Source organism: Cucurbita maxima, unplaced genomic scaffold, assembly GCF_002738345.1.
Source record: "Cucurbita maxima cultivar Rimu unplaced genomic scaffold, Cmax_1.0 Cma_Scf00002, whole genome shotgun sequence".
In the NCBI taxonomy this organism is placed as follows: Eukaryota; Viridiplantae; Streptophyta; class Magnoliopsida; order Cucurbitales; family Cucurbitaceae; genus Cucurbita; species Cucurbita maxima.
The window spans coordinates 76,219-96,751 of NW_019272018.1; the positions used below are offsets into that span (position 1 = coordinate 76,219).

Sequence of the window (20,533 nt, forward strand, 5' to 3'; positions counted from 1 at the left end):
ACAGATGGGTTGGCTGGTCTCCAATAGTATCCTATATAGATAGTTATGCGATCGTTTTACCTTCATCAACAAGGTTCCATTTTTATCGAACATCTTAAGTAACGAGCCAACTAACTCCACTCTGCTTCCTTCTTTCGTCATCTGACCAAGACTGATAAAGTTACTCTTCAAGTTTGGGATATAGTATACCTTAGGCAATAAATGTTAGTCACCATTCTTGCACTGGAACAAGATAGATCCTTTGCCTTGGATCGGTACAATTGATCCATCGCCAAACTTCATGTTTCCAATGAGCTTCTCATCAAGCTCCTTGAACTTTGTTCAATCTCCGGTCATGTGGTTGCTTGCTCCGTTGTTAAGGTACCACATATTGGTCTCCACTCGGTCTTCTCCTTTTATGAGAAAGTTCGTCATAAACTTCTTTTTGTTGAGCATCAACAAGTTGGGCATCTTCTCGACCAACATTAGTGCAAGCTCTTGATCTTGCGTGAATGTGAGGTTTGTCTCCTCATCGCACTTCTTCTTGCGGCACTTTACCACATAGTGCCTGCAAGCAGTACTTCAGTTATGTCAATAAGAAGAGTGACTATTCTCATGTTGATCCCATCGTTTTAGGCTCAGGTCATATAAAATCTATCTACCTAGGATTTGGTTTTAATAGCATTCATGTGTTACTAAGAGATTTCTACAAGTACTAGGAACCTAGAATCCATGCGGTTACTTACTTGATAGTCATGTGTCTTCAAGTACAAATAGGACTAACATTGAAATCAAGATAGAAAACGGGCAAATAGAGGTTAAAATAAGAAAAAAAAAAATTAGCCCCACGCGCTGTTGGGTGGCTTGCTACATGTCACCATTGCACTCTTGTGGCAGCGGGACATGGATTATGTGGCACTTATTGTAACAATTCAAGTTTCTGAAAAATAAAATAAAATAAATAATTAAATGATCTCACCAAATCTCTCCAAAAAATCCCAAGATTTAGGGCCAGACATATATTAGCTAATAGAAACATTCCTATTTCTCTAAGTTTCCTCCTTCTAAAACTCTATAATACCTAATCAGTCGTTCCCTTCCCTCAAAATTAGATTGTTGCGTCTATGAGAGAAAACATACAGGTTTTGAAAAGAGAAATCGTGAGACGTACGCAAGGCTTCGAGTTTTCAATTGAGGATTTTTTAGTAGAAGCGGAGTAATGTCGTGGGAGTTGCACAATGCTGAGTGGTAGGCGAAACGACAACAGGGATGAGCGTAAGCGTCGAAGTCTTGTCATAATCGAAAAGGGAAATTCACGTATAGGGTTTTTGTGTCTTTCGGGTAAGGAAGAAGAGGGATTGGATGGGGTCGGGTGTCGGCGTCTGTGTACTTGTGGGCTCGCACCACCCAAATCAGGCGTCAGCTGCGGCTCCTCTTGGCTCAACTTGGCATTTTGTTCAGCTCAAATTCGTCGATTTTCGCGGCTCGGCTTGGCGACTTAGTTGGTCGGCTCTGTATTTCTATAATATATCAATTCCTAGGTTTTCAGCCCTTCTCGAGTCGTTTACGCCCTTATTTTTATTATTTGAGGTCAATATGGTTCCTAACCGTCAAAGATAGATTGTGTTGGGGGTTTATTTCGATAAATAGCATGAGGTTTAGCTAGGGTATGTTATGAAAGGTTCCGAAATTTTTATGTGGTTCTTATAGGATGTAATTAACCGGGAATTAGCTTGTTGTGAGTGACTTCGGCCAAAGCCATCGAAATTTTTATTATATGTTGTATGATGGTGCTTATCATGTGGCCTCTACATGCACATATTTTATGTGATATTACTATGTGATGTATGGATTATGTTGACTGTTGACTATTTTTGTTATGAAAAATTATGGTTGATCGGCTAGTATTATATGTTATGAAAGTGATGAATGTTGTCATGTGTACACGTAACATGATGGAGTGATGTTATGTAATGCTTATGGAATTTGAACGTATTTTCATGTTGTGTGATATGTCATGTAATGTAAGTCATGTAATATGCCATGTAATGTAAGTAACGTATATATAATGTTAGTAATGTTTATGTAATGTCATGTTAGGTATGTTAAGGGACCTCATGCATATATGTATGTCACTTGCATCAGGATATTTCTGCTTTATGTTATGAAAGAATGAAATACGATATTTATGTTTATCATGATACCATGCGAGCCTTTTCTGTTATGTGGTGTCAAGCGATGTTTAGTACGTTTTGTCCGACCAAGTTAGGCCTAGGGGATACGTATACGAGCCCGTCTGATGGGTCTATGTGCGCGTACATGGGCCGTGTATGAAGAAGTACCACCACATCAAACCCTACGTATAATAGAAAAGCACCCAAGGCCATGTAAAGTTTACGAAAAGTTAGGCCCCGCTCATATGTTGCATGTGTTTGCATATCTAACCCCAACAGTGGGGTGACTTACTAAGTATTTCATAAAATACTCAAGCCACGTGCTACCTACATTTTTCAGGTAAAGACAAGGCACCAATGTACGGCTGACGATGGAGCTAAGTGTCACGGTCCTACATTTTTTACCGTGCGGCGTCGTGATCTTGACACGCTCACAACTAGCCGTAACGGGAATTAAGCCCCATATATATTTTTCGCCCCGACTTTTTGGCTTCATCGGGCCTTAGGCGAGGTTTATCTTCGCCAATCGAACATCGCTTGTGTGGAATCCAAGCTTGTTCAACCACACATGCCGCCTGCGCGTGCATGGTCAATCGTCTGCGACACATTCAACTTGCCTCTACACTAGGTCAAGTCATTCGCATCTCATCTTGCCATCTCGATCCTGTTGGGTTTTATGTCCTAAAACTCTTAGCTTGTAAACAAAAAACATATATACGATATATTTAACCACATTTTTTGTTTTATTTACGAATTAAACAAAAAGAGAGAATCTCATATATTTAAATAAGATTTAATATCTTAATCAAATATGGGTTGGAATTAATTGGGATTGTCATTTGAATTAATATTAAATATTAATTAAATAGTTTAATTAATCATTTAATATTACTTTAATTTGAAATTAATAATTGAAATTGATTGTTAAATCAAAATGAAGAAAGCCAAAATGTTACTTCATTTAATGGAAAAATCCATGTTAGTGGAATTTTGAGTGTCAAAATTTGGTTTAACCAAACTTGCATGCTTGCCAAAAAACCCCTACAAATTTGAGTGGAATTTTGAGTGTCAAAATTTGGTTAACTCAAGCATGCATGCTTGTCTAATAATCCGAAACATTTGAGTGGAATTTTGAGGGTCAAAATTTGGTGATCTCAAATTTGCATAAACATGCAAACATGACTCTATAAATAGAGTGATCATAATATAATGAAAGTTCTTCTTGTTGGTGAAAAACTTTGAGAAAAACCTCTCACAAACACTCTCTTCATATATACAAAATCCCTCTCAAGTTTAGTCACTCACCAGATTCCACAATCCCGTTCTAAGACCGGAGGATAGTGGAGAAGACACTAGTGATGGTTCAAAACTGGTTCGTGCGGAAAAATGAATTTGAACTACAAAAGGTTAGTATTCAAACTCATTAAGTTTTAATACTTATGAATATGGTAGTTATTTACTATAATTGATGTTCTAAAAGTGCCTAAGATTCAAATTGCTTTCGCATGTGTTATATTAACACTTTCAGATCCCCATCGACAGGGTCCATATGTCTTGACGCCATCCCGAGTCTCGGGATGTCGTCAACCATCATAACTCGTTATGTCATGCCATCAAGAATGGGCCTATGTGTCATTCATCTCATCGAGACTTCTCGAACATCCATTCATCTAGGTTCTATCGAGGCATAGGCCCTCCCGTGCCCATGCCGAGTCATTTACAGATACCGTACCGGATAGCGAGTGTATGTAGCAACCTCCAACACGTGAGCTAGGGCGCAATACCGGTATACCCATGTCGTCCGGTACTGTCCTTTAAAAACCCATTTCAAAGGAAGTCGCCCGAGACACTCATCTCGGCACGCTCACCCACACTATGACACACGTATGTGCCACAGGGTAGCTCACTTAGGCCACAGGGTCCAGGGGTAGTGGAGAGCTAACATCATGGTACCCCTATAGTACATTTTGAGCCATTTTCATTCTTACAGGCGTAGACATAATTTTTGTGAATGGTCATACGGTGTCGTGCATTGTCCGTCCGATGTTCGATTGACACAAAACTTGGCGAGCATTCATATTTCATATGAACGGTCTTAACTCCCGAACCGCATGCCCAAATTCCTTCCAAAACCCCGACTTTTGAGGTTAAGGCCCGGGGCCCTACGTGGCCCTTCAACAAGCCTATCTTTCTCCTTCATGTCTATTCTAATGTCTCTGTCTTGCTTATGTCTCAACTTGCCTTCAATGCCCACTTTGCGTGGTGGTGTGTTGGATGATGCATCGTCCTCCTCGATCGCATCATGGCACTCTTCTATATTGGCCCGCATATGGTCGGATGGGCATCTCTTGAGGGACGCCACTTTGCTTGTCATGACTTGAGGGTCACAACTTACTCTCTTCATAGTATGGTTGTGACACTGAGGACACCATGGAAGTTGAAGGAGGGGTCATTATTAATAGTTTACGTTTATTTGATTGTTTTAAGTTAAAACACTGAATATTATTTTTATTTAGAATTTTCTAAACTCAGTTACTAAAGGTTTTATTCTCGGAGATATGTTTGGTTTGGATTTTTGGACCTTTATGTTAGACTTCGTTTTGTTTTCCAAAGTTATTTATGATGAGATTCCGCTTAATGATTTATTTATGCATGGATGACGTCACTAATTAGGTTAAGAAAATTAGGGTAGCGAACAAGTTAGTCGTGAGAAATTCAGATTTCACAGAAAACGTCAGTATATACTCGAGCCTCGAGGTACATTTGAGAGAAATGTTTTAAAAAACGTGATCAAGGATATACGTTGAAAATGTTGGTTTTTTCGCTTTAATCTCAAATTAATTAATTAATTGATGTTTTGATGATAACAAACCTACCTTCAATTATTAACAATTCTCAGTATTTTTGTCCACAGTGTAAGGTTGGGAATAATGATTTCAACGTCTTTTTTGGTTCACTCAAATTAGAGATAAAACGAAGAAGTTCCAGTCAAAACAATTACCCGACGTGATGATGTGGCGGCAAAATTGACATCATGGATCAATCAAATTCAAAACAGGATACCTGAATTGATGATATGGTGACAAAATTGATGATGTGGTGACAAAATTGACATCATGGACCAACGGCAAAATTGACATCATAGACCAATCGAAGTATGAAATTTATAAATTTGGTAGAGTAACAAAGGGTGGAGTTTTCAATTACATTTATAAAAGTTTTCATTACTTCTAAATTAAAAAATTAGTATTTGAATTATAAAATAATTTCAATTATATTTATAAAAGTTTTCGTTTACTTTTAAAGGGAAGAAATTATAATGATTTCATTTACCATCCAAACTAATGATTTCAATTAGATTTATAAAACTTTTCAATTATTTTTAAAATGTTATCCACTTTGTTTTCATTAACATTTTTTTTATTATATTATTATATTTCAATATGTTATATATATATATTTAAATTTAAATGAAATAGGTGTATAATTTTTTACAATAAATTTAAAAATAAATAAATATTATTATTAGTGGTCCAAGTTTGAGTTCAGGTTTTAGTGTTCCGTATCAATTCCTATTTTTACAATTTAATCTTTATTTAAACTTATCACCCCTTCATATTTTCACAAGACAACACAACATGTAAAACATTTGTTTTCTCCATCTAAATTTTTTTTAAAAGCCTCTCTTGCTCTCTCCAAAGCTCCCAATTCTATTCTATTTGTTTTTTATCTTATTCCTGAGAGATGTCTATTACTTCAGAGTGTTGTGATGTGTTTCTATAAGATTTCAGACAAGTGTACCGGTTTGATCCTGAGCCGTGAAAATGATTGAGTTTGCTCTTGCACTCGTAAAAGGAGTGGTGTAGCGGTTGGGCTCTGATCCGAGGAAAGATTCTATTTCTGTTCTTTATCTTATTCCTGAGAGAGATGTCTATTACTTCTTGTGATGTGTTTCTATAAGATTTCAAACAAGTGTACCGGTTTGATCCTAAGTCGTGGAAATGATTGAGTTTGCTCTTTCACTCGTAAAAGGAGCGGTGTAGCGGTTGGGCTCTGATCCGAGGAAAGATTCTATTTTTGTTCTTTATCTTATTCCTGAGAGAGATGTCTATTACTTCAGAGTGTTGTGATGTGTTTCTATAAGATTTCAGACAAGTGTACCGGTTTGATCCTGAGCCGTGGAAATGATTGAGTTTGCTCTTGCACTCGTAAAAGGAGCGGTGTAGCGGTTGGGCTCTGATCCGAGGAAAGATTCTATTTTTGTTCTTTATCTTATTCCTGAGAGAGATGTCTATTACTTCAGAGTGTTGTGATGTGTTTCTATAAGATTTCAGACAAGTGTACCGGTTTGATCCTGAGCCGTGGAAATGATTGAGTTTGCTCTTGCACTCGTAAAAGGAGCGGTGTAGCGGTTGGGCTCTGATCCGAGGAAAGCTTCTATTTCTGTTCTTTATCTTATTCCTGAGAGAGATGTCTATTACTTCTTGTGATGTGTTTCTATAAGATTTCAAACAAGTGTACCGGTTTGATCCTAAGTCGTGAAAATGATTGAGTTTGCTCTTTCACTCGTAAAAGGAGCGGTGTAGCGGTTGGGCTCTGATCCGAGGAAAGATTCTATTTTTGTTCTTTATCTTATTCCTGAGAGAGATGTCTATTACTTCAGAGTGTTGTGATGTGTTTCTATAAGATTTCAGACAAGTGTACCGGTTTGATCTTGAACAGTGGAAATGATTGAGTTTGCTCTTGCACTCGTAAAAGGAGCGGTGTAGCGGTTGGGCTCTGATCCGAGGAAAGATTCTATTTTTGTTCTTTATCTTATTCCTGAGAGAGATGTCTATTACTTCAGAGTGTTGTGATGTGTTTCTATAAGATTTCAGACAAGTGTACCGGTTTGATCTTGAACAGTGGAAATGATTGAGTTTGCTCTTGCACTCGTAAAAGGAGCGGTGTAGCGGTTGGGCTCTGATCCGAGGAAAGAGTCAGATAAGTTTTATTCAAATTCCCAAGAGGTGCTTGGGGAGTGAAGTAGGTCGAGTTTGACTGGACCACTCTAAAACTACGTTGTTATATTTTCTAACTCTTTTCTATTTAAATTCTAAATTTTAAGTTGTATTGCATGTATAAGTTTTATTGTTATTAAAAAAAATTAATAATTACATTGTTGAAACCCTATTCACCCCCTCTACGGTTGTCATATCGATCCAATAGAAAATAATTTGAAAAAAAAAAAAGAAATGTTATAAGCTAAAACGAGTAGGCAACAACGACTTTGATAGCATATAATCGAGGTAGGAAGAAGTAACAACTTGTCATATCCCTCTATAGTACATTTTGGGGCATTTTAACCCTACATTTTAACCCTGGCGGGTGTATTCATGATTTTTGTGAATGGTCATACACCCCATATTGACACAACATGAAATAGTAAAGGTCTATCTAAGATGAAAACATGTAAAAGGGTTTTGGAACGGGCACCCTCATGATGAGTTTTAGGTTAGCACTTGATTTTTCAAGTAATTAGGATTCTACCTCGAGATAAGCCTTAAGACAGACCCTAATGGACACTACCCCAACCAAGAAGTAAGTATTTGGTAGCCTTTGATTTTTTAAGTAATCAATGTGTTATCCTAAGGCCAAGAATCAAGAAGTGAGTTTAAGCGCATTTGATTTTCAAGCAATCATTATGCTACCTGAAGTACGTGAAATAAGATGAGTATTGTTACCATGTTTTTATGCCCTAAAGTAGCACTACATAAGCCAAGGTCATTAACACTTAAAGGTTGTTAGGTACCATGCAAGAAACAAGTACCAAGAACAAGAACCGAGGATAAGGAAAAAGGACAATGACAAGGTCAGGATGAGAAAAAATGTGGTACCCTAACACACCCTAAGGATATGATTAAGAGCCTACAAGTAGGTTACTTACCAAGTCTTTATACTCACACCATGTTTCCATGTTTTCAGGTACAAAGAGTTGATCGAGGACGGGAGCGGACTCTAAAGAAGGCGTCATAGACAAACCTTATCCTAGTCTTTAACCTCCTTTCTTTTTAAGGTTTTTAGGTTCGTTCCTTAATTTTTAACTACTCATGTCTGAACTTTATTTTGATATAATGTAAATATATATGTATATTATGTTTCAAACTTCCTTTGTTGTATTTTGCAAAAAAACAATTACTAAATTTTTTTTGTACGTCTTGGGTCGTGACTGTAGAAATCTATTTGGTGATATGGTGATATCAATTACAGGGTGTCACTCTCCACAAGTTTTATGATGATGTGGGTGATGTGGAGATCAGTAATCGCCTCATTAGTTAACCTATCACAAAGGCTAGTGGTCCACAGTCATTTGTAGTAGTCTTTCAAGAGTTCGAGTACATAGGATCGTGCTTGAAACACAATGTGCCATTGATATGCCTCATGTGGTATGATTAAGGAATCTCCAACTATTCATTGATTGAGAACTTGCCCACAAGAGATGAGAGACAACGTATGGGTAATAGCTTGACAGGCATGAGGATCACACCTTTTTAGGTATGTTGACATTACGTAGACTATTAGGTATGTTGACATTATGTAGACTATTAGGAATTCACCAACTCATCCACCTTAGTTTATCAGTATTAAGGGCTATTTTTCCTGATGTCTTAACAAGTTAGTAGTTGGAAACATGAGAGGTCGCACCTCACAAATACCTAATACTTAGGTGAGTGACACGAGCAAAGATAAACAAGTAAGGTAACTGAACCAACCCTAAGACCATGTAGGAACCCAAATGGGTGTAGCCATACACCAAGGGAGTCAAGTACTAGACCTCGAAAGCTACGGGATGAGTGTCATCATGAGAAGGTGAAGGTGTAGTGCATGTAAAAGCTCACTTAGAGCCATAAAATCAAATTAAAAGCCCTAGGAAGCTGGTAATGATACATTGTATATAGTTTACAGGAATTAACGAGTCTTACTAAGTATTTTATACTCACTCATGCTACATTTTGATTTCAAATTGTACATGAGATAACAACCGTTGGCAGAAGCTCGAGAGTCATGCAGTTACAAGTGTCTTTTCGATTTCTCATGTCTATTTTCGAGAGTCGTGTACTAAGATCGCCTAAGCTTGCTAATATGTGAACTTGATTACAAGTTGGAGTTGGTGGTGAAAAGGCAGCCAAACAATTCCAAGTGCTTTGCAAATTCAATTCGTATTCTCATAGAATTCTTAAAAGCGCCAAGAAGATGTAATCACAATAATACCAAAAATAGAATATCTTTCATAAAAAATGAGACCCACCAGGTTCTGCCAATAAGTTTTAATCCAAGGTCTTCAATACCGGTGCCTGCTCCGGTGCTCCTTCTCCCTCCCATGTTCTTTATCTCGCTCGAAATCATACTCTCGATCTCGATCACGATCTCGACCCCTGTCCCGCTCTCTGCTTCGACTCCGATGTCTTTCCCTAGGTTCTCTTTCTTTATTTCTGCTACCATCTCGGTCTCGGTCTCGGTCATTCCATTCCCTTCCTTGGTCTCTACTTCTCTCCCTTCTATCCTTCTCAACTACACCTGAAAATGCAAGTTTGCCAAAGATGTAAATATGTAATCAATAGCACAAAGAATTATCATCGACTTTTTCAAGGACAATAGCACGGTGTTAGTCAACCGACACGTACCTAGTTCTTCGAATTCCCATCCAGCCCGCCCAGCACCTGGTATTATCTGACCGGCTTCCATTTGCTGGGATTTAGCACGAAACTTCTTCTTAAGGTTTCCAAACTCATCATACATCTCACCATCATCCTGATATTGTAATGAAACGATCATATCACAATCCAAAAACTGTTTTCGTTTTCTCAAAATCATGGTTTCAGCATCTTACTTCTTCAGCTTCACGCCGACGTCGTTTAATCTCCTCCAACTCTTCTTCATCAAGTTCTTTGTAACCTCCACCGCGCCCTCCTCTGTTCAATTATAATTCAAAATAAGAGAAATTTTGTAGTAGGCTAGAAGTATTCATTTCAGGGTAGTAACAACAAGTATAGATTTCCAGTTTCTAAGCTATTCCAAGATATACCAAAATTAAAGTTCAGTATACTGCAGATGAACCCATCAATTTGCTTTAAATTTAATTGATTAAGCTCAGAACTCAATCTCAAAAGTCAAATTCACATCAATTTGTTAGAAAAGCATATACCATATTTTGATCAAATAAAAAGTTGCATTATTTATCTTGAGAAATACACAAAAGAGTTCATGTTATACCTCACGCCACCCTCATTGTGACCCGGTTTGTTTGTGTTACAAATATTGCATTTCGAGCGCTTTGCCCAATTGATGTTACCACACCTGGAACATAAAGCAGAAGGAAGTACCAATATCAACCAGTTACTCAAGCAAGCAGTGTTATCCAAGCAGAGAACAAGATTAAAGCAGAAGGAAGCACCAATATCAACCAGTTACACAAGCAAGCAGTGTCTTTCAAGCAGAGAACAAGATTAAAGAAACAAATAACCGTACGATAGAACACTTCTCCCGAAACTTCAGATTAACATTAACATTAGAGATGCCTCCTTTCCCCATCCCACGATATTCAAAATATTTAATTAAAAGAACACATTCTGAAAGAAACAAGAAAGTAACCATGTAAAGAAAGATAACTTCATAAATTCAGATGTGTCACTGTCTTTAATGCTTATTCTATTCGTTAAGACTAAACCAAAAGTAAAGGGCGGATATAAAGATGTGTGAAATCAAATATTGAAAAGAACTTCCTGTCGTTTGATTCTACACCGAATCATCTTCTTCGCCTTTTTTCTTTTTCTTTGGATGTGTGATTATATCTTCTAACCTATATAATCCATCTTTTTATTATTTTTAAAACATCAATATAATCTACTTTGATCCATATAGTTGCATTGAAAAAATAAACCAATTAATTGGTAGGTTTTACAAAATTAGACTCGAATTCTTAATATACCAAATGATAAAATTGCAGAAAAGAAAACACGAAGGTAAGACAATCCTACAAGTTAAAACTAATGCACGTATAATATGGCGATGGCATATAAGAAAAGGAAGAATATATTTACATTGGACACGGCCAGTCATTTGGACCAAAAAGACCAGTAGGGCCACCAACTGGACGACTATTGCTTCCTGATTCCTGGTTGCCAGTGCCACGGCCCCTGCCACGACCTATAGAGCCTGCACCACTGCCAGCAGCACCAGAAGGTCGGGCACTTCCACACCGGTTACACACACCACGAAATGCAAAATTAACATTGGTACAACTGCCAGTAGGATAGAGCATGAGAAACCATTTCAACAACACTAAATAGAACATAGAATCCAGCCAAGATTGAAAGAAGCAAGAAGAAGCTGCTCACCAATATCACATCACAGACCTTGTATTTGGACACAGCCAATCTCCCTCTTGTTGCCATGCTTTTCCTGGAGGAGCATCACCGCGACCTCTCCCCCTTCCACCGCCCCCGTTCATACCATCCCCAACATTTTCCTCAAAATCAAGAGTATCACCAACAACAATCGGATCGACCCCCACATTAAACGAGACATCATCTTTACTTTTGGACTCAGCTATATGAACTTCAATGATGTTACCATGAAAATCCTTATTGTCAAACCATTCAACAGCCGCTAAAGCTGCATGTGGATCCTCATATGTCACAGTAGCATCTCCTTTAGGCTCATTCGTCGATTTATCACGATACAACCAGATTTTCGGTCTACCTGTTCGCTTGTCTTTCTTTGAAGATTAAGCAAAAAAATGTCCAACAGTTACTATAATAACAATAAAAGCAAAATCCAATGTGTAGAGAAACTGAAAAGGGGTCAACAAAATTGTGGTTAAACTCCCAACCTTCAATAACCCAATTGTACCAAAATATTCAGCAAGCATATTCTCATCAGTCCCAATGGGCAGGTTGCAGATGTAAACAGATCCATTGGAGAGGGCTCCTTTACCCGCATAGCTTGCCATTATTCACCAACTTTCATGAAATCAATATTAAGATCTACACAAAATATAGTCAATTAAAATCTCTAGAAAACCCCATGAGAAACGTATAAATCATCGTGCAGGAGGCGACATGGGTTACAAAAATATAGATCTCAAGTGAAAAAGCAGAGAGGAAAAGGGAGAAAACAGCCGAGAAAAGCGAAAGATTAAGGTATGAAAATAAAGGAAGAAAGGGAAATCGTAGCGAAATTGCAGAAGTGTTGGAAGGATGAATGGTGATTGAATGATAGGTAGTGGAGAGAATGGATGAGAAGTCAGGGAATAGACGTAGGAAGGAGGAGAAGGAGGAGCGATAGGGTTACCTGAGTTCGGTGCTGAGGCTTCGACAATCTCAGACTTTGATTTCTGCACTGTCTGTTATTTTTTTTATTTTTTTTTTTTCTCCGTCCCGAGTTTGATGGGAGTGAACCGGGTCCATGAAAATCATAAACTCCTTCTCATAACGTATATATTTTAATTCGCATGAATTACAGGTTACAGGTCAATTTTTACACTATTTTAACACCAACTTTACTAAACTTTACTCGTAGAATTACAATGAGTTGGAGTAAAAAGAAGACAGAATTTGGAATTCATTTTGGCGTCTCAAATAGAGAGGAGTTAGAATGACGTAACAAAACATACCTCGAAGACAACTTGGAGCCTCGCCAAATCTAGAGATTCATAATGCAACCCTAGTGGTCAATGTTATTCCTTTAGTAGATGACCGTGAGGGTAATAAATTCTTCATCCACTTAGCTGAAGCATTGGAGCCGTTTTGATTTTATTAATAATTAAAACAAAAGTAATAAATAGGAGAGTAAGGACTCTACCTTTCGTACAAACCCTACCTTGCAACACTCATCCAACCATGCAAAAGCTTTCCAACATTCTAACTCGGTCAAAGCTTGTGAGAAGAGAGGTAGTTTCCTTAACCTTTTAGCATTACTATGAGCTAGCCTGACCTACCGATTATAAGCTCCAATGACATAAAATTAATTAATTAAACTCTTTAATTAATAAATTTTCTTTCATTAACTATAAGTAACTCCACTATAGACCTAGAGTTGTGTACTGTGGGACAAGTTATTGTTGGATTTTTCGTCTTAATCTCAAATTAATTAATTAATTGATGTTTTGAGGATAACAAACCTACCTTCAATTGGGAATAACCATTTCGTCTTTTTTGGTTCACTCAAATTAGAGATAAAACAAAGAAGTTTCAGTCTAAACAAGATATATATATATAATAAAAATAAATTTAAAATGTTTTTAATATTTATTTAAAATAATATATATATATTTAAATAAAACATGTGGTCTATAATTTTTTACGATAAATTTAAAAATAAATAAATATTATTTATCGTGGTACACGTTGTTTTAGTAGTCCCGATCAATTCCTATTTTTACAACTGATCACTATTTAAACTCATCACCTTTTCATATTTTTCACCATATACAAGTTAAAAGCCTCTGTTGCTCTCCCTAAAGTTTCCAATTCTATTTCTGGTTTATCTTATTTTGAGAGAGATGTCTATTGTAGTGGAGAAAATTGGAAATCTACTACTTCAGAGAGTTGTGGTGTGTTGTGTGTTTCTATAAAGTTTCAGACAATTTTACCGATTTGATACTGAGCTTTTGAACTCGTAAAAAGAGTGCTGTACCGGTTTGATCCTGAGTCGTGGGAAGGATTGAGTTTACTCTTGCACTCGTAAAAGGAGTGGTGTAGTAGTTGAGCTCTGATCTGAGAAATGAGTCAGAAAGTTTTATTCAAATTCACAAGAGACTTTTGATGAGTGGAGCAGGTCGAGTTTGACCTAACCACTATAAAACTATGAGTGTTATATTTTCTAACCATTTTCCTATTTAAATTCTAAATTTTAAGTTTGATTGCAGGGTATACGTTTTATTGTTATTAAAAAAAATTAATAATTATATTGTTGAAACCCTATTCAACCCTCTAGGGTTTCATATCGATTTATGTCCATTGATATAACCATTACAAACAAGTCGATCTTTCACGAGTTGTTCATAATTATAGCTAGGTCGAAAGTCTATTTTACCCTTGTAATTACATCTTTCACCTTAAGTACCATTCTCTAATGAACAATTTGTTTATGATTCAATCATAAGCTAAGTCCCTCTCGAACCAATGAGAGGATGGTGCCCCATTGTTCAAATCTCGAAATCAGTACTTAAGAGAGCAATTCATCCTTCGGTTGCAAAGACTTGATCCTTAGGCGCATGTCTCAGCAACACAAAACGAGGGTTTCGCTCGTTATAGGACTTGACCAAACATCTCACGACACGAGCTGACGACAACATCTCACGACACGAGCTGACTTGACCAAATTTGTGTCGCCCCTCGCTAGACCACATATTCCTAAACTAGCCCACTTTAAGAAGAAAATTTTAGAAAACTGAGGCACCAATATTTCGAGAGAGAGTTTGAAAGTGTGCGAGGGTTTTGTGTTTACATTAATTATAGTTTGAGCGTTTAATTTGTTGTACAACATTTTCGTCCATAAAAACTAATCCGCAAGAAATGAACCGAAAGGAAATTAAACCAGCAAGCCAACGAGATGCCCGGTTTGGATCGCCTCTGGACCGAACCGAACCGTTACCCCCTCACGTTAACCCCATTAAATGTCGGCCCAATTCCAAGTCCAATTTTAAAACCCTAACCCTAAAATCCTCATCACTTCCTCACAATCATCCGTCGGGACGAACAAACGTCGACCTCCGGCTCAATCCCTTCAACCATCTGCTTCTTTCTTTGAATATCAGCGAAAATGCGACCAATTTTGATGAAAGGCCATGAACGGCCATTGACTTTCCTTAAGTACAACCGGGATGGCGATCTCCTTTTCTCCTGCGCCAAGGATCTCAATCCCACCGTCTGGTTCGCCGACAACGGCGAGCGATTGGGGACTTATCGTGGTCACAATGGTGCCGTTTGGTGCTGCGATGTCTCTAGTATGCTTCACCTTCTTCTTCTTATTTTTTTTTACTTCATGTTCGTTCGGATTGGCTAATTGAGGAATCTGAGACAGCTTTTTATACGTTGCTGCTTAAATTTCAGGAGATTCAATGCGGCTCATCACCGGCAGTGCAGATCAGACGGCCAAACTGTGGAATGTGCAAACTGGACAACAACTGTTCTCTTTCAATTTTGACTCACCTGCTAGGGCGGTTGATTTCTCTGTCGGCGATAAGCTTGCTGTGATTACCACCGATCCTTTCATGGAATTTCCCTCTGCTATTCACGTTAAACGCATTGCCAGAAACCCCTCGGAACGTAAGATATGGTTCTCCTTTCATTTTTTTTTTTTAATTTCTATGATTTTTCTAAGCGTCTCAACGAGGTTCTTATGAACCATCATAGTTCTTTGTTCCATTCAATTCCAGGTGTCTTTTTCTTTCTATTTAGGGATTAATTATAATACTGGCATGTGATGCAGTTGTACTATTTTGAAATATCAATCATGTACTTGAGTTGTATGCATGCAATGAGGGATTTAGTGGCGTTCTTCATGATTATTCCTTATTTCAGTATCCTTCATTTTAGGAAGCTCGATGCAGCAAAATGCAAACTATTTTACTCCCAAGAACAGGACTTCCGTTTTAACCATTCTAAGTTTTCAACATGTGTATTTTACTCCCAATAAATTTAAAGAAGAAACTTATCAGTCAAACGATATTAAGAGTAGATGCTACAATCTATTTGACTGCACGATTTGTTTGTGCTTAGTTAGTGTTGATGCTTGTTTTCCCTTATGACAAGTAATTGGCCTAGGTGGTTAAATGCAAGCTTTGAAAGAAACGTTTCATTTATGCGGTTAAGAGTGAGACTGAGACTTATGTGTGCCTGATCCCAAAAAATAAATAGCTAACCAACTTAAAGACTTCAGCCCCATAAGTCTTGTTACTAGTTTATATAAAGATCGTTCATAACCTGCACTTGATACGCCTTCAGCTCACTGATGACACCCTCTTTATTTGTTCGGTGTATAATTCCTTTAGGAATCTAAATGGATTTTTTTGTCCTTTGAACCATCTGGACCTAAAATAAATCATTTGAAAAGTTCCATCTTTGATGTAAATTATGAGATATCTAAGTTGACATTTTAGGTGACTACGGTGAGGTATGAAGTGAGTCAACTTCCTTGTTCTTACCTTGGTTTTCTCTTGTGGCGTAACTTGAGATTGGTGCATTTTTGGTACTCAGTGGTGTAGAATGCATTTCTCCGTGGAAAAAAAGGCCTTTTATGTTATTTATTTTATTTTTCTCTCTAAAGGGGGGTTGATGTTGATTGAGTCTATGTTGAGTGGGATTCCAGTTACTCTCTTTTCATTATTAGTTTTCCTGCCTCAGTTATTAAGAACATCAAAAGATTATAGAGGAATTTCTTGTGGTATGGTGTGAAGGAGGGTAGTGGGGTTCACTTGATGAGCTTCATTTGACAAAATGGTTGTGGCATTTCTTTCCGGAGTCAAGTGCCCTATCTTATGGTAGAGGGTTATTGTGAGGAAGTATGGGCCTCTCTAAAGAGTGGATTTTTGGTAGTAGGTTGAAATGTTCTTGCAAAAACCTCTTGTATTCCGTTGCTTTGGGTTTCCCTCTATTCTCATAGTCTGTTAAATTTTCTATTCGGGAGGGATTGCATGGAGAGAGATCCTTGTGTGCCTTGTTTCCTCTTCTTTATCATTTATCTGATAAAAGGTTGCATTCAGTATCCTTGTTTTGCCTTCTTTTGATGGTGTCTCATTGTTGCATTCTTTGGGTTTTTGCCAACCCTTCACTGATTGAGAGGAAATTGAGGCTGTCAGTCTCCTCTATATTACCTTTGGTCAAGTGACTCATCATGGGAGAAGAGACTCTAGGGTGGGAGTTCTGAAGCCTTCTGAGGGTTTCTCTTGTTATCTTTCAATTTTTTTCTATATTCGTTGAGTCCCATCTCCCTCCCAAAGAGCCTCTGCCTCTCCTCTCTTCGGAAGGTCAAAATTTCTAAGTGAGAATTCTCGCCTGACAAGTTTTGCATGAGTGGAGGGTGACACTTATGACTACTTAGAAAAGCTTTCATTTTTTTGTGTTCCAGCCGCAATGGTCTGTTCTTTGCAAGAGGTAGGACGAGGACCTCAATCATGTTTTATGGGATTGCCCCTTTGCTTCTTTGGGGTCAGTTCTTTAGGACCTTTGAGGTGGTTCTATTCGTAACATGGGATCTTGTTCTATGTTTGAGGAGGTTCCTTGAGTTCTTTTCATCATAAAGGAAGAGTTTTGTGGCAGACTTGTGTTTTTTAATTATTTTGTGGAGAATCTGGCTTGAGAGGAACAATAGAATCTTTGGATGGGTTGTGAGGTTTGTTGGGGAGCTTTGGGAGGAGATTTAACTTGTCTTTGTGGGTAGCCGTTGATTGGACTTATTTTTTTTGCTTGACATTGTTCTTTTGGATTGGAATCATTTAGTTTTGGGTGAGTTTTGGTAGTGGGCTTGTTTTTTTGTATAGCTTTGTATTTTCTTTCAATTTTCTCAAAGAAAGTTCGGTTTCTTATGTACAAAAAAAGGGAAATCTTTCCAGTGGACAATGTTCTATTTATCAAGTTTGATTAAAATGGATATTTTATTTTTGGCTCTAGAAGAATAATATATGCCTATTAAAGTGTTTCTGATATTCTGCAGAGACTGGTGAATCTGTGCTTCTTCTGACGGGTCCTCAGGGAAGAATCAACAGAGCTGTTTGGGGGCCTCTAAATAAAACAATTATAAGTGCAGGAGAAGATGCTGTTGTTCGCATTTGGGATTCTGAGGTAATGATTGTGATACAATTTAGAGTGTCTTGTGTCAAGACAATGTTACATACGTCATCATTTTTCAGTCTCACATGAATAAAACAGACATTGCATTTTATAAGCAACTTATATTGAGATAACTATAGTTGATGCATGAGTTGATAAAATGAGGGCTAAAAAGTTGGGCATGAAAAAAACAGACATTGGATTTTGTAAGCAACTTATATTTAGATGACTATAGTTGATGCATGAAGTTGATAAAATGAGGGCTAAAAAGTCGGGCTCTTTGATCTAAAGGGTGGAGTACATCCTTACTAGGCATGAAAGGGTTGATATTTAGACGGTCTCTTTGGGAAGTTTTTTAAAGACCATTTTCTTAATATTCATAATAGTATTGAAGAAATCCTTATAAAAAAAAAAAATAATAGTATTGAAGAAATCAAACACTCTGCTAAAAATACTGAACCAGGAAGAATTTGACTTTCCTAAAAAATGTCCCTATGGACCCTTTTTAGATGAAAACTGATATGCCATTAAAAAGGAAGGGAAAAAAAAAAAAAAAAAGACTCAATGAGGACTGATGTATGAAGACAATTTGATTCCTTTCCAACCAAATGTTCCATAACCACCTTCTCCCTAATGATCCACCATTCGACAAGGCATGTCGCCTTTAAATGCCTTCAAAAGAGGCTTTGGAGATGTCATTGAGTCCCACCTCCATTACCTAATTTTGAAGGATGTAATTTCACGTAAACAAAAATGTAAATGATTCTGGTTTGATGAAGATGAAAACACCACCTTCTTCTATAGTATGGTTGATAGACATGGAAGAAAACTCTTATATTAAGATCGTCAATTTAAATTTCATAGCCTTGCCAGCGGCTATTGAGTTAAATTGAAAAGAAATTGCTTCACTTCTCCAAAGATCCTTGTTATGAAAACGAAGGGTTAGATTCATTTCTTCTAACCCCGATCTTTACTGTTCTCAAATATTTACCCTAGAAGCTATTTTGATTGGGACATTACTTCTCACTCCTTTCTAATTAGCTTATAGTGATTCTCTTGGGAAGAAAGTTCTCTTTTGCATAAATCCATTGTTCTAATCCATGGTATTGCTCTTCCATGAGAAATGCATTATTTATTTTTTTATGTTTCTTGGTTAATCTGACTTGTTTCTCACTAAATGTTTAATTGAATTACAGACAGGTAAACTTTTAAAAGAATCAGACAAGGAGACGGGCCATAAGAAAACAATAACTTCCCTTACAAAATCCTCTGATGGTTCGCATTTTCTAACTGGTTCTTTGGACAAGTCTGCAAGGGTACCGTACAGCTCTCCAATTCTTCTTCCTCTCCTCTTATTTTTAATATCTGGCTGATAGACTAAAATGCATCATCACCTTTTATATTTTGGTGGTTAATATACATATTTTTCCTTTTAATTTCAATCCAGCTGTGGGATACTAGAACGTTAACACTTATCAAGACCTATGTGACAGAACGCCCAGTCAATGCTGTTACAATGTCTCCACTTCTTGATCATGTATGTATCTTGAATTGCCAAATGTAACACTGAGGCTGATAATCTGTTTTATGCTCGACTGTTTGGTTGAGGTGATGTTTTAAATGTCTGTCTTTCGGCTCAAATCGGATTTTTTTTTTTTTTTTTTTTTTGTTGGGTTTCAGGTGGTGCTTGGTGGTGGTCAGGATGCTTCAGCAGTGACAACAACCGATCATCGTGCAGGGAAGTTTGAAGCTAAATTCTATGATAAGGTGGGATCTTGTGTCTCACTTTCCTTTTGACCTTATAAAATTAGAGTTAGTTGGGTTGTAGTATTATATTTCTCTTTTTGTGTGATAGGTACTTCAAGAAGAGATCGGAGGTGTGAAAGGGCATTTTGGACCCATTAATGCTCTGGCTTTCAATCCTGATGGGAAGAGGTATGTATGCTGTGTTGCACTGTCATTGTAGTAGTAGTATTGGCTGGTATTTGAAATGCTTATCATGTTCATGGGCTTTGGTTTTTCCTTTGTAGTTTTTCAAGTGGAGGTGAAGATGGTTATGTAAGACTGCATCATTTTGACCCTGATTACTTCAACATCAAGATTTAATTGAAGTTGGTGGAGGAGAGGGCATGCGTTGGTTGTATTAATGGCTTTACTTATTGTATTTAACCTTGCCTCCTTGACTTTTGCTGTGGTCGTGATTATTTGATCAAATTTCAATTTTGTGACTTGATAAGAGAAGAGAGGCAGAGAGCCAAACAGTGATATGTAATTCATGATGGGACACAAATGTTGTCCCTGAACTAAATCTTAAAAGCCCCAAACGCTTCATCATTTCATCCTAATCCCAATGCCCAATTTCCATGTACATCTCATTTTCTCATTTCCATAATCAACCTCATGGATGTTACCTTTTTGTTTATCAAATTTAACTCCTAGATTTTAGTTTGTATCACAGTAGTTCTTAGTCATTAAAGGCGTATGAAAATTGATATTCTATTTTCTTAAATAATGGATGTCGTCTACGTTATTGATAATATTGATCATGAGTGACTTGAATGATAATAC

General features: G+C 37.3%; 2 protein-coding genes across 2 annotated transcripts; one reads left to right on the plus strand and one right to left on the minus strand.

Moving 5' to 3' along the window:
* Positions 1 to 9,300: 9,300 nt before the first annotated feature.
* LOC111468746 (transcription initiation factor TFIID subunit 15-like) lies at positions 9,301 to 12,596 on the minus strand. The gene is made up of 8 exons (XM_023113940.1): positions 12,486 to 12,596; positions 12,025 to 12,178; positions 11,549 to 11,910; positions 11,234 to 11,434; positions 10,407 to 10,490; positions 10,024 to 10,105; positions 9,818 to 9,944; positions 9,301 to 9,710 (listed from the first exon to the last, which is right to left on the minus strand). Exons 2-8 carry the CDS (start codon positions 12,142 to 12,144, stop codon positions 9,475 to 9,477), a joined length of 1,212 nt encoding a protein of 403 aa, XP_022969708.1. The 5' UTR covers positions 12,145 to 12,178; positions 12,486 to 12,596; the 3' UTR covers positions 9,301 to 9,474.
* A 2,237-nt stretch (positions 12,597 to 14,833) lies between these two features.
* LOC111468892 (eukaryotic translation initiation factor 3 subunit I-like) lies at positions 14,834 to 20,333 on the plus strand. Its single transcript, XM_023114035.1, has 8 exons — positions 14,834 to 15,141; positions 15,248 to 15,463; positions 17,850 to 17,977; positions 19,162 to 19,281; positions 19,413 to 19,502; positions 19,646 to 19,732; positions 19,821 to 19,900; positions 19,996 to 20,333. The coding sequence occupies exons 1-8, from the start codon at positions 14,958 to 14,960 to the stop codon at positions 20,069 to 20,071; spliced, it is 981 nt and encodes a 326-aa protein (XP_022969803.1). The 5' UTR covers positions 14,834 to 14,957; the 3' UTR covers positions 20,072 to 20,333.
* Positions 20,334 to 20,533: the final 200 nt, after the last annotated feature.